This window comes from Panthera onca, chromosome D1 (assembly GCF_046562875.1).
Source record: "Panthera onca isolate mPanOnc1 chromosome D1, mPanOnc1 haplotype 2, whole genome shotgun sequence".
In the NCBI taxonomy this organism is placed as follows: domain Eukaryota; kingdom Metazoa; phylum Chordata; class Mammalia; order Carnivora; family Felidae; genus Panthera; species Panthera onca.
This window is the reverse complement of record NC_138348.1, coordinates 39,185,037-39,199,188: the sequence shown is the minus strand read 5'-3', so window position 1 is coordinate 39,199,188 and position 14,152 is coordinate 39,185,037. Positions and strand designations below refer to the sequence as shown.

Genomic DNA, 14,152 nt, shown 5'->3' with positions numbered 1-14,152 from the left:
TATTAATTGTGACCCTATATGCACACTGCCTGCTGTACCTAGAACACTGCTTCCCACCCCCACTCCTAACTTATGTGGTTTTCAGTTCTTATTTTACATAATATCCCTGCACCCCTGCGATAGCCAAATATGAATTAACTATTTTTGCTGTGAGCTTCCCCAGTACCTTATACTTCCCCTTTCTTAGTATTTATTACATCATGAATAATTGTCCATTTATTTATCAAAATTGTCTAAATATAAGTTTCTTGATAGTAGGGACATGGACATGGATCCACAGTCTATAAATTAGAATAACTTATCTGGCACATTCTTGATGCTCATAAATATTTCCTTTTTTAATAAATAAGAGAGGTTAATATAAACTGGTCTTCTGTACAACTGTCAAATTCCATCATAATGTTTTTTACATGTCCCATATATTTTTAAATGATGTCTCTGTATGTTTCAGAGTAATGTATAAAGATTTAGTATCTTTTTAAAGTAGGTATATTGTAAGTTTAATGTTAATAAATTTGTTCTTTTCATGTTTATTTAATTCTGCTATCTTGTTTTAATTATTGTAATAGGAACCTTATTTTAATTTTGCCATTACCATAACAGAATTTTTTTTTTTAGAGATTACAAGATGGAACTTGGTTCTTTTCCCTGATCTACACCTATGTTAATACCCCACCGCTAGTTATCAATTGCTAATAATTCATACTGATGATTTTGGTGTTTATACTTAGCCTTTTAAAGTATATCTTGCCATAAAGGGAGATAATGGTAAATTGTTGGGTATTTTATCTGTTACAGTGTACCCTGATATTTGCACTATTAGCCTTGTGGCAGTAAGTGATATGAATAAACATGCTGACAGAATTGCTTTCTGGGATAATGTTTATGGCTTCAACATGTCCTGTATGAAGAAAGCAGTTATTCCAGAAGCTGTCGTGGAAGTTTTAGATCCAATGACTATTATTTCCGATGCTTGTAGTATTAAGGTAGGTGTTTTTACCAATTTTATTTTAACAGACTTGCCGTTTTTATTAGTTTCCATTTATGAGTTCAGTATTCGAAATTAATATATTGATATTATGTTTGGACCTTAAAAACTATCATTATTCTTCCTATATTAATCAGTCTAAGGTACCTTGAGGTTATAATATTTACCAGTTGATTATATCAGCCTTTGGGATCACTTCTGTTTGTATTGAAATTCCTTATACTGAGGGGCTTACAGACAAAAAGTCATTTCTGCTTCATTACCACCTCCCTGGCCTTATTCTGGTTTCTCATTTACAGCCAGATTATTCATTCATATCATATATTCTATACAGTTTAACTTCCCACATTCACGTTTCTTCCACTTTTTCAGATTAAGTAATAACAGTGAATTTGCCTATGAAACTAAAGTCCAACTGTCTTCAGATTTCTCGGTTAATTCCTTTTCTGTTTTAAAATCTTATTATTCACAGTGTCAGTCTCTAGTTTTATTGTGAATTTTGCTGTGTCAAATTTACATGGGTTAAACAGTAAATTTTCAGTGAAAAGCCATATTGCTTCAATTAGATATAAATGAATATAGTTCAGTTTTAGGTTCAGAACATTGTCTGCTTTTCATAGTCACACTGTTACTTTCATAGCATCAATAATTGTTCTCTGTATAAAATGGATATTCAGTAAATATTTGTTAATTTTCTTAATAGGTAAAATATTTAAAGTTGGCATAGAGTAATAACCATGTAAAGTTTCTCAACAAGAGCAAGCTGATTAAAATTGCTTTCAGCTTTTAAGAAAAAAAACTATAGCCTGGCTAATGATTATAGGATTGTTCAATGCTGTGGTACGCTGATAGTAAGAGATTTATTTGGATTTTTTGGTTCAGGGTAGGAATGTACAGTTATAGCCAACTCAGCCTCAAGGCTAAGCAGCAAAAAGGAGAGTTGTTAGGGGGAGGGGCTAATTTTTGTCTCCAGTGATCTCTCTGTTTAATGCCAAAGACTACTATGAATAAATAGTTGAAATACAAGTCTTTAGACTGAAAACAAAGGTGTTTAAAAGGTACACATACCCTTTCTCTTTGTTTTTTAAACATCAATCATTTATTTGTTTAGGTAAATATATTTTGTTCCCTGTTCCACAGTCCTCTACAAGTAACAGGCAACCAAACTGTAACTTCTTTTAAATTTTCTGAAGCTCTCTTAAAGAGGGTAATGCCTCAAGTATATAGTCCTGTGCATGGTGTATGCTGTGTCATAATCTGCTCATGGCAAGTCAGGCCTCCACAGCATCCCTTCTGGTTTCCCTGCCCTGGCTTGTCTCCGTCCGCTCCCCATAGTCAAGTGAAGAAGGGCTTGAACTAGGGCAGAACAGGAACATGAGGTTCTTTGGCCATTTTTTTCCTGAGTGGAACCTTCATAATTGGTTTGGCTCGTTGGTTATAACTGTTACCGTTTTTCCTAATATCTAACAAACTTCAAATCCAATTACAAAATAGAATTCTAAAACACCTTATCCTTTTCATTACCATATGTTTTCAAGTTGGCATTTCCTATGAAAATGTTGACTCTTATCATGCATAATTTATAGCAAATGTGTACCACTGGTTGTATACAAAATGATTTTAGTTGGAGCACAGGAAAAAATTTGTATTTGAAAGTATTTGAATGTATCTTAGAAAAACTATCAGAGCCATGATTTGATATATAGTATTCTTACAAGAAGTCTAACTAAAAATACTAATTTGGTTTAAATAAAAATTAACTAAATGATAGTGCTAGTAGCCCTTAAATTTGCAAACAATCCCAGAAGTGAGGTTTGAATGATTAAACCTTGCAAAACATCTGTTTACAGTAATTCTTTTTGCATAAAAAAGAAGTAATATTTACCTGTTTGTTTTTGGTTTTGTTTTCACGATTTTAGTAAATTCTTCCCTCTACTCTTTTTTAACGGGTAGCAAATAGATTGCCATACAACCTCTGTCTCAGCTTTGGAGTTTTCTTCGGATTTTACCCTGAAAATTACAAAGACATCCATGTGCACGGTAAGCTATTTCATTCTACTCTCACAAATTTCACTAGCAGTACAGTTGATTGTCAGGCTAATGAATTAATTACCAGACTTGTGATAAATGGAAAAGACTATTGCCTTTGACAGTCTATCTTTGCCTTTGTTAGGCTATTGAACAGATCTGTTTTGATAGGTCAGTAGACTTCAAAAAAGTTAGTTTAGTTCAGAGGAGAAAGTCATGTTTGCATAATGATTTTTTTATAGACTCTTCTTTATTGCCTCTCATGTAACTAATTGAGAACACGCATCTTTATCTTCATAGACAGAAGTTCATGTCATACAACTCTTAATAACTCTTTTAACACTCCATGTAGATGGAAGTAAAATACGTTTATTTGGTATAATATTTTATATTCCTGTGTGAGACATAATAAACTGATGATTTATCTTTCCTTAAAGAAGCATCATGGTGTAACAGAACAAGTATGGGCATTAGAAAAGTTAGACAAATATGGATGCACTTTTGGTTCTGCCACTCACTAGTTTGTTACTTTATTTAAATTACCTAAGTAATCTATACCTCAGACTAATCAACTGCTTTAAGAAAGATGGTAATAATTTCTATCTTAAAAACTAATTAAACAGATTAATGAGTTAATCTATGTAGAAGCACCTAAAAAGTAGCCAGAAGGGTTATTAAAATATATAAATATTTTTCTTAAATAATTTGTAAATGTATGTTAATACTAAGATAACAGTATTTGTTTTTTCCAGGAGACTCAGAATATTAATAAAATGTGGGCCTTTACTTAAAAAAGTATGAATTCGGGGCGCCTGGGTGGCTCAGTCGGTTAAGCGTCCGACTTCAGCTCAGGTCATGATCTCGCGGTCCGCGAGTTCGAGCCCCGCGTCGGGCTCTGGGCTGATGGCTCAGAGCCTGGAGCTTGCTTCCGATTCTGTGTCTCCCTCTCTCTCTGCCCCTCCCCCGTTCATGCTGTGTCTCTCTGTCTCAAAAATAAATAAACGTTAAAAAAAAAAAAAGTATGAATTCACATAGGCGATATTGATATATTATTTAAAAAATTATATAGGTTTTGAAATATTAATCATACCTATACAAAATTAAAATTTTGGGGGCGCCTGTGGGGCTTAGTCAGTTAAGCATCCAACTTCAGCTCAGATCATGACCTCACGGCTCGTGAGTTCGAGCCCCACATTGGGCTCTCTGCTGTCAGTGCAGAGCCTGCCTTGGATCCTCTGTCTCCCTCTTTGTCTGCCACTCCCCCACTCGTTCTCTGTCTGTCAAAACAAAAATTCACTGAAAACTGTATAGTTAGGAACTGTGTGAAACAGATTATAGTTATGTTAACTTTGACTCTTAAACCTGATTTTTTGAACCATTGACACATAAAATATTTTACGGCTTTTTAAAAATTGTCTCAGTTTATTTTGATCCAATAATTATTTTACATCCAAATGAGTTTAACAGTGTGCTTTGATGTTTTGAGGAATTCTTTTTGTTAAAGTTGGTTTTACAATTTTAAAAGGTAAATATCTAGATTACAGATTTATGATTTGGGGCAATCATTATATTCATTTAACTGATAAAAACAAAATTTCATTCTTCTCATTCATTTCTCTCAGATTTTCTAATTGTCCGTTTTAGTAACTAAAATGATTTGGTCAATTGAAATTATAGGCTAAGGGCTTTAACTCTTAGATTTACCCTGTGTTTTGATGTTAGTGATCCGTGAGAATTAAAAAAAAGAAAAAAAAAGACCTCTAGATTAATGACATTTGATCTATCTGTAAAGGAATTCTTAGATAGAAAATGCCATATTACCAATATTATTAAATAATATTATTTCAAATCTACTTTCAGTGTCCTTTGCATGAATCAAAGTAGAGCAAATGTAAAACTGTAGTGAAGACCTCAAAAGCTGTTTTCAGTTGTGCATATTTTTTAACATTAGGTAGACAGATGAGTTTATTGAGTTTTTTAAAATGTTCTCTATTTTTGGGGTTATTGGTCAGGGTTCTTAGTTTCAGACAACAAAGTCCAAATCACTCGTTAAAGCAGAAGGGGATTTACTAAAGAGTTAAATAACATCGTTCTCAGACACATTGGAAGAGGTAAAGGAATAGACTGTGTTTTGAACTTCTAGAAAATACTCTTTTTTTATGTTTATTTATTTTGAGAGACAGAGAGAGAGAGCGTGTGCACATGCACAAGCAGGGCAAGAGAGGGAGATCTTGCAAATCCTAGGTAGGCTCCAGAGCAGGGCTCGTTACAGGGGCTTGAACTCCTGAACCACTGTAAGATCATGACCTGAGCCAAAACCAAGAGCCAGATGCTTAACCGACTGAGCCACCCAGGTGCCTCAGTAGAAAATACTCTGAAACCACATCTGAGAATTAGCCTGCTACAAAGCTGCCCTCACCACTTCAGGCCCTGTAAGCCCTAGTGCCCCTGGCCCACTCAGTAAGTGGTAGCCACCACTGTCAATCCCAGGTGAATAAAACTCTTCACTATCATCCTTGTTCCTGTGCCCCCGGCCCAACTCATGCTGTCCAGTTCCTCCTTACAGATCTTCAGTCAACATATCTGTTTGGCTACACGTAGGTCATGTTGTACCCTAGCAATTAAAAAGCCTTAGAAAGTAGTTTTAGCTGCAGTAGTGTTAATGCTACAGAAAGAGTTTCACAATGCATATATAGAATTATTTTCTATTCCTATTATTTGCCATAGAGTACAAGAAACTTTATGTTGGAAGAACTTGTATGTATCTGTTAATTATCTTTGTTTTATTCTGTATATTTAAAAGAGTAAAATAGAAATAAAACATGAAAAAAAGCTGGTAAAGTCTGTTTAACACAAAGATTGTAATCAAAACTTTTGTATTAAGGAATATATCAAATAAGTATTTGCTGCATTTGTTCCTGTACAGTGTTCCATAAGAAAAATGAATAAAAAATAAACTGTTCTCTTATATCTGTAAAGAACCTTTTAGATTTATATTTTTATTTCCAACTTGCCTGAATGATTTTAATGTAAAAGTCTGGAAATGAGAAAGTGGCAGAAGATTGGAGTGGACTTGTATATGTCTGATCACTGCTGAAAACATAGTTTGTAATTCACCTTGAGAGGAATGTATAGTTTCAAATGATATGTATTAGATGCATGCCAGGTACCAAACATATAAATTCTAGTACTTACTCAGTGTTAACCCTGCTGAGATTATTCTGTCAAATAATTAGTCAATATAAACTGTCTAGGTGATAATGTCTAAGTCCTTGAACACTCGCATGTCAGGCAATGTGCTAATCACTTTAAAAACATTATTTCATTTGGTCTTCTTAATAACCATTTGAGGTGGGTACTAATATTCCTATTTTATGGATGGAGAAAAATAAATCACTATGTTTTGCTTTTGAAATGTCTTGACCCCAGAAGACCACCTTGGTGGGATTGTACAAACTATTAAAGAACATAAAGAAACTTAGGAATGAGATATTCCAGATGTGGAAGCATTCCAGGTAGCATGTTGCATTTGAAACAGATCTGTAAAATCTGAACCGTGTTGCATATAAAACAGATATGAAAAATGTGATTCTCGGCCTGTAGTCTAGCAGTTCTTGGAAGGGAGAGAGAAGGAGAGTGTGATCAAAATGCACTCTTCCTCAGAGATAGGGCTGACAGATTTATATGATAAAATAAGTCACATATCCCATCGTCCTCTTTGCTGCAGAGAAAAAGTAGATCTTCGGAAATTTTTTCTTCACTCTTTCAGAATAAATGTATCGTTATTTGGTCAAGCATCTACATTTCTTGGGAACTTTCCTGCCTTCCCAGCATGCTTATCCTAACACGAGCCTGGCACGAGTAAGGTTTTGTGGCCTGTGGTGCCTTTATTACGTTTTCATTATTTGTAGAGTCCCAACTATCCATCCATATCTACTCCAACTATCTTCTGTTCTTTGAGGTGGTGCCAGCTCCTTATACTCTTTTGCTACCAACCATCTGGAGCTATTATGCAAGCTTAGTCTCTAAGGCTACTTTTGAATAGATAGATTATTCACCTGGTTACTTGGGAATAATCCATAACAAAGGTATTAAAAAGGATGCGTGCCTAATTGGAACTTTGTTTCTCCTTTATATTATAAGAAGAGTTAGTGAAAATACTAAAGAAAAGCGATGCCTGGCAAAAAAGATGGAAAGAGTTACTTTGGGGAGGGAAGAGGTGTGGCTTTTTTAGATAGAATGAAGAAAAATTTATCTGGTTTTATACTGCTAAGTACAAACCTTCAAACGTAATACATACTTCTTTTCTTGGGCTTAAAACTTGAATGCATAGCTAGAAAGTAAGATGGATGATCTCTCCGAGTAGTTAAGCCCATTTTAAATAAATGCATAACCATGTATTTCTAATGAGATTCCAAAATTGTAGCCTAATTAAAATATTAGAGGAAATTGGATTTTTCAAACTAACAAGATGCTAAGAACACCCCCTTTGCATTTAATTTCAAAAGCATGTGTGCTGTAGACTGATAGTGTTTTTAGATGGCTTTCTCAAGTTTCTTAGAACCCTTAATAGAAAACATCTTTTCTTTGTGGTCTTCACCACCAACACACACAGGCACATACACATACCACAGAAGAAATTTGATAGCAGTTTTAATGTAGTGTTTTGCATTAAGAAACCGGTTTCTGTGTTTTGGGGGGAATTTAACATGATACGATATTCATATGTCAATGTCTTGGGTCTCGGTTACAGGATAATTTTCCACTGAATGCTAGTAGCACATACATAGCAATTTTCTGAGCATTTTTTATGTATCATGATATTATTGACAGTTTAGGTTACATTGCCTTTGCTTTTATGATGGGATATAAACTTTAGTTAGCAACTGACTTTCTATCATAGCAGCCTGCCTAACCTTGTAGTAAATAAACAATAAGGCCCATAATTTTATGGAAAGTGTGTAAGTGTTCAAAAGCAAATGGTTTAAGGCCATACAATTTAGAACTAATATGGTTTATGTTGTGAGTTCTAGTTTATTTTTAATGTCATTTTTGTAATTGTGTAATATTCTCTCCCTCGTATCCCAGCAGCATTTATACTGGCATCTGTCTTTATAAGCTCCTTAAAGTTACAGCCAAGCATCCTTTTTCATAACCCTAGTTATACATTAAATGACTTTTCATCCTGCCTTTTGTATACAAATGAGTTGTTTACTTTAAAAATGAAAAATTTAGGATGATTTTTTCAGGTTACGTACTCACATAAATCTTTGACATGTAAAGATTGATATGTTGCTATTGATATTTGATACAGTTGATATGTTTCCTTCACATACTTATAATCATTCTTTTAAGGTCCATTTGCTACTTCCCTGAGCCAACTGTGATTCTACTTCTGTGGCTTTTTTTTTCTTTTGATTATGGGTCACATTTTGCTGTTTCTTCTTATATTTCATAATTTTATATTTTGTGGTAGCCACTATAGGAAAGGACAATACAGACTAAGATAGGTAATATTTTCTTCTAGAAGGTCTTCCACTTATCTCTGTCTGGCAGCTAGGATTGTTGGGTGGGGCTGATCCTTTCATCTAATCTGGAATTGAGCTTGGTTAGGGCTGGGTATCACTGCAGTTAATTTCCAAAGTCTTGGGCACAGGATCAGGCCCCCTTCCTCTCACGAACTTCCTGGGAAGGCCATCGAAATACAGCTGAGTTTAGGGAGGAAGACAAAGTCAGGATATTTATAAGGTTTGAGAAATCTGATTTGCAGTGGATCTCTCAATGCAGAGCAAGGGGTTTACCAGGGAGAGGAAAGGTCCTGACATGGATTTGGCATGGCTCATGGCCTTGCTAAGAATTGGTAGACCCAGTGAGAGGTGAGTTTCAAAGTGAATCTTGAAGAATAAAGTCTAGTTGAGCCTCCTCTTCCTAAGAAGAGGGTATTTGCTCTCAGGATTAGTTGAAAGGTCTGTTGTTCATATAAACAGGTTTTCTTGAGGTGCCTGAAACAACCTCGTCTTCCTGGGCAAGAGTTTCTGGAATAGCAGAGAGTTGAATGGTAATATCATGTTAATGGTGACAGTGAATTGTGTGGTTGCATATGATTTTGGCTTTGTGATCCAGGCATTGCAAGAAAACCTCTGCCAGCTTTGCAGCAGCACCACCAGCTTCATCCACCTTCTTGGTTTGCTAGCTCTGCCTTTCAGGCTTCCAGTTTCTAGTGCACCATGCTAGCTCAGACCCGCCCATTAAAATTGCTTGGGTTCCCCTTGTCCCAGCTAAGTTGCTGTGCCTCTGGTATTTTTGCTCCTTTTCCCACCCAGGGCCTAGCATTGGGTAAATGCCATTAGGTATGAAAGCCACTGCTTCTCTCTCCTCAGCTAGGAGGGAGAGCTGGCTCATTCCTCTCTGAAAATAGTTTACCTAGACTTCTTTGCATCCACGGCTCTTTGATGGTTAATGAAAAATATGATGATTTAGCTTTGCCAATGCATTTTTTTTGTTATTGTTATGTCATAGTGAGGATCTTTTGCAAACCTCTAAATCCTAAGTAGAAACAAAAGTATGTGTTGTTTTTAAAAGCCGTCTGGAAAATCTGGGCCTACATATTGAAGAGTTTTGAAAGTTAAGAAAAGAAAATGAACATAAACAAATTCATAAACTAAAAATAAATCGTGTGTTGCTTCCCAATTCTCATTTTGGTTTTTTCCCCTTTTTTTTTTTAAATGAAGTACTTGATAAATGGTAGAAAGATATATTTAAGAGGCACTGATATTTAGCTTTCAATGGAGTCAAAACAAGTCTTTGGGTTAAAGGGTTTTTTTTGTTGTAGTTTTTTTAGGATACAAATTGTATTTATTTATTTTTTACTTTTTTTTTTCAATATATGAAATTTATTGTCAAATTGGTTTCCATACAACACCCAGTGCTCATCCCAAAAGGTGCCCTCCTCAATACCCATCACCCACCCTCCCCTCCCTCCCACCCCCCATCAACCCTCAGTTTGTTCTCAGTTTTGAAGAGTCTCTTATGCTTTGGCTCTCTCCCACTCTAACCTCTTTTTTTTGTTTTTCCTTCCCCTCCCCCATGGGTTTCTGTTAAGTTTCTCCGGATCCACATAAGAGTGAAAACATGGTATCTGTCTTTCTCTGTATGGCTTATTTCACTTAGCGTCACACTCTCCAGTTCCATCCACATTGCTACAAAGGGCCATATTTCGTTCTTTCTCATTGCCATGTAGTACTCCATTGTGTATATAAACCACAATTTCTTTATCCATTCATCAGTTGATGGACATTTAGGCTCTTTCCATAATTTGGCTATTGTTGAGAGTGCTGCTCTAAACATTGGGGTACAAGTGGCCCCTATGCATCAGTACTCCTGAATCCCTTGGGTAAATTCCTAGCAGTGCTATTGCTGGGTCATAGGGTAGGTCTATTTTTAATTTTCTGAGGAACCTCCACACTGCTTTCCAGAGCAGCTGCACCAATTTGCATTCCCACCAACAGTGCGAGAGGGTTCCCGTTTCTCCGCATCCTCTCCAGCATCTAGTCTCCTGATTTGTTCATTTTGGCCACTCTGACTGGCATGAGGTGATATCTGAGTGTGGTTTTGATTTGTATTTCCCTGATAAGGAGCGACGTTGAGCATCTTTTCATGTGCCTGTTGGCCATCCGGATGTCTTCTTTAGAGAAGTGTCTATTCGTGTTTTCTGCCCATTTCTTCACTGGGTTATTTGTTTCTCGGGTGTGGAGTTTGGTGAGCTCTTTATAGATTTTGGATACTAGCCCTTTGTCCGATATGTCATTTGCAAATATCTTTTCCCATTCCGTTGGTTGCCTTTTAGTTTTGTTGGTTGTTTCCTTTGCTGTGCAGAAGCTTTTTATCTTCATAAGGTCCCAGTAATTCATTTTTGCTTTTAATTCCCTTGCCTTTGAGGATGTGTCGAGTAAGAGATTGCTGCGGCTGAGGTCAGAGAGGTCTTTTCCTGCTTTCTTCTCTGGGTTAAAGGTTTTTAAGGCTAATGCAAGTGTTATTTTTAAAAACTTTTTTTAATTTAATTTAATTTTATTTTGATAAAGAGTGAGTGAGCAAACAGGGGAGAGAGACTGAGGGAGAAAGAGAATCTTAAGCAGGCTCCATGCTCAATGTGGAACCCAATGTGGGGCTCAAGCCCACAACTCTGGGTTCATGACCTGAGTCAAAACCAAGAGTCAGACACTTAACCAACTAAGCCACCCAGGCACCCCTATCAATGCAAGTGTTATTAAATAAAACTTTAAAATGTTTAAAATTCAAACTTTAGTGATTCCTTACTGAATAGTACTCTTTTGTTATTTTACTTTTTAATTAAGCTTTAAATTTTTCTAATAGCTTACAGAAAAACTTTAGATGAACCTATTTCTTTGTAATCGTGTATTTAAATCTTCTTTCAAGGCTCTTGAAAAATCTCTGACAGTAGAAACCTGCTAATTCCAAACTCATTCTTGGGTTTTAAATCAGTTCTTAGTACTTTTAGGTGTAAATTGACCTAATTTTGACCTTGCAAAGCTAATCAGCTAGAGAAACTAATTATTAAAACACATCTGTGCTGCTTAGAAATAGTAAGATTTGTTTTGAACTTGCATCATAGATTCTAGTGGGACATCTGGTATATATTTTAATAGGCTTCATTAAGTAAATTTTATGTGCAGGGGGAGAACATTTGTAATTATGTGATTCCATCTCTACAGTCAGTTTTAGGTTTCTCCTGATATAAATGACCATATGATCTAAGGCATGGTCCTGAACTTGGTACTCTTCTCTGAAACCTGAACCTTTGTAGTTAGTTTTAGATGGTGGTGAGGATACTTAAATCTCTTCACGTAGTCCCAGAAACTATTTTTGAGTAGTATTATGTGCTAAGAGCTACAAGGCATTGGGAATATAATAATAAGCCAAAACAGTTTACGAAGCATAAATGAGGGAAACATATTTAAATTCACCTTATGTTACGTGTAATAAGGGCATTCTAGTTATATAAGAAATGTCCATATTTTTCAGAGATATAAATTGAAGTACATATGTAAGGGAGAAATGACTTATCAGGCATTTGTTTCAAAAACAGCTCAGCAAAAAAGGAGATAGAGGAAGAATAGATGAAGTAAATGTGCCAAATACTGGTAGCTTGAATATAGAGGATAGGTACTCAGAGGTTCTACAATTGTATATATGCTTGAAAATTTTCATACATGGATGTTTTTAAAGAATCACACTAGGGGCACCTGGGTGGCTCAGTCGGTTAAGCATCCGACTTCGGCTCAGGTCATGATCTCACAGTTTGTGAGATCAGGCCCCGCATCGGGCGCTGTGCTGACAGCTCAGAGCCCGGAGCTTGCTTCCAATTCTGTGTCTCCCTCTCTCTCTGCCCCTCCCCCCCACGCACTCAGTCTCTCTCTGCCTCTCAAAAATAAAGAAAACTAATAAAAAAAAAATTAACAAGAAAGAAAGAAAGAATCACACTAATGACTGCATTCTAAGAAATGCATAAGAGTGATGAGGCAAAGGCACTGTGCTCAATTGTTTCCATACATCTCAGCTCCTTGCTACAGCTATCAAAGCTGAACAGGTGCTTATTCTATGGCTTAACCATTTCACTCTTAGGTCTTCACTCTTAGAGATGTGTTCATATGTTTACCAAAAGACATGTACACAAGTGTCCATTGCAGTATATATACTTCATTATAATACCAAACTGAAAACAAGCTAAACATTGTCAGTAGTAAAATGGATAAATAAATGTGGTATATTTGTGGAGTAGTATACATCAATGAAAAAAGATGATCTTGACTATACATTACAACATGGATGAATTTTTCATGAAAGAAAAAGCCAGATACAGAAAAGTTTCAATATTTAAATTTGTAAAACAAGCTAAACTAATAATGTAGTGATAAAAATGTAGGGAGTACTTAATCATTGGAAAGAGGATGATAAAGGTCTGGGGTATCTTTTTTTTCCTTTAAAAAATTTTTTTAATGTTTAGTTATTTTTGAGAGAGAAAGAGAGACTGTGCACAAGTAGGGAAGGGTCAGAGAGAGACAGAGACACAGAATCCGAAGCAGGCTCCAGGCTCTGAGCTGCCAGCACAGAACCCAACATGGGGCTCAGACTCACAAACGGTGAGATCATGACCTGAACTGACGTTGGACACTTAACTAACTGAGCCACCCAGGCGCCCCCTGGGGTCTGTATCTTGGTCTGAGTAGTGGTTGAGTGTACTCACTTTGTATAAGCCTGCTGAGCTAAATCACAATGATTTGCTCACTTTTATACATGTGTGTTGTGTATTTTATACTTGTGTACTTCAGTAAAACTTTTTTTCAGAATAGAAAATAATTCTTACATTAGCTTTAAATGTCTGTATCTTTTGCATGTATGTAATATTTAAATTAAAAAGTTTATAAAAGAGAAACCAAAAGAAGGGCATGTAGTGTCAGAAGCATAATGAATGAAAGGGCTGGTGAAAGAAGCCCAGGCTGGAACATGGAGACCATGGTATTTAGGGAGGGTGGAGAGCTGTCTGGGTCATTAGCACCTTGTGCTATTGGGCCTTTTCCTTAGACTAGTGGGAAATAATCAAAGCTTTTTAGCAGAGAGTGATGTATCTGAAGGGCACTTGGGAAAGATCATGGCTGGAACATAGAGAACAAATGGAGATCAAGATGGATGTGAGACACCTGTGAGTAGGCTGTTATGGTAGCTCAGGCAAGAAATGGCAGTGCTTTACAAAAGGCAATTTTATTGGAGATGAAGAAAAGTAGACTTATTCAAGAGTGATCTGGAAGGTGAAATTGACAGGACTTGAGAATGGAATAGATAATGGAGGATGAGGAAAGGAGATGACAGTGGTAACTCCAAGGTTTCTTCCTTTTACATTTTGAAGAGTGATGGTACTCTCTTTTAAGACAAAGAAAACTGGAAGAACAGGGTTAGAGGTTGAGGATCGGAGCTCAATTATTATATGTTGAATTTGACATATCTTTAAGATATCCAAGTAGTGATATCCAGTAGAGAATTGGGATACTCATTTATGGCTTGTCTTGTCAGGTCTGACCTATGGCACACTTGGTCCAGATATGATGGATGAGAATAGAA

At 36.1% G+C, this 14,152-nt stretch overlaps 1 protein-coding gene across 1 annotated transcript in view; it reads left to right on the top strand.

The window, feature by feature from the left end:
• PRMT3 (protein arginine methyltransferase 3) overlaps window positions 1–14,152 on the top strand; it is a 138,798-nt gene that overhangs the window by 88,361 nt on the left and 36,285 nt on the right. The window contains exons 12-13 of the mRNA XM_060606210.3: window positions 799–986; window positions 2,942–3,028. Coding sequence (XP_060462193.2) covers window positions 799–986; window positions 2,942–3,028 — 275 coding nt within the window. The remainder of the gene's footprint in view (window positions 1–798; window positions 987–2,941; window positions 3,029–14,152) is intronic.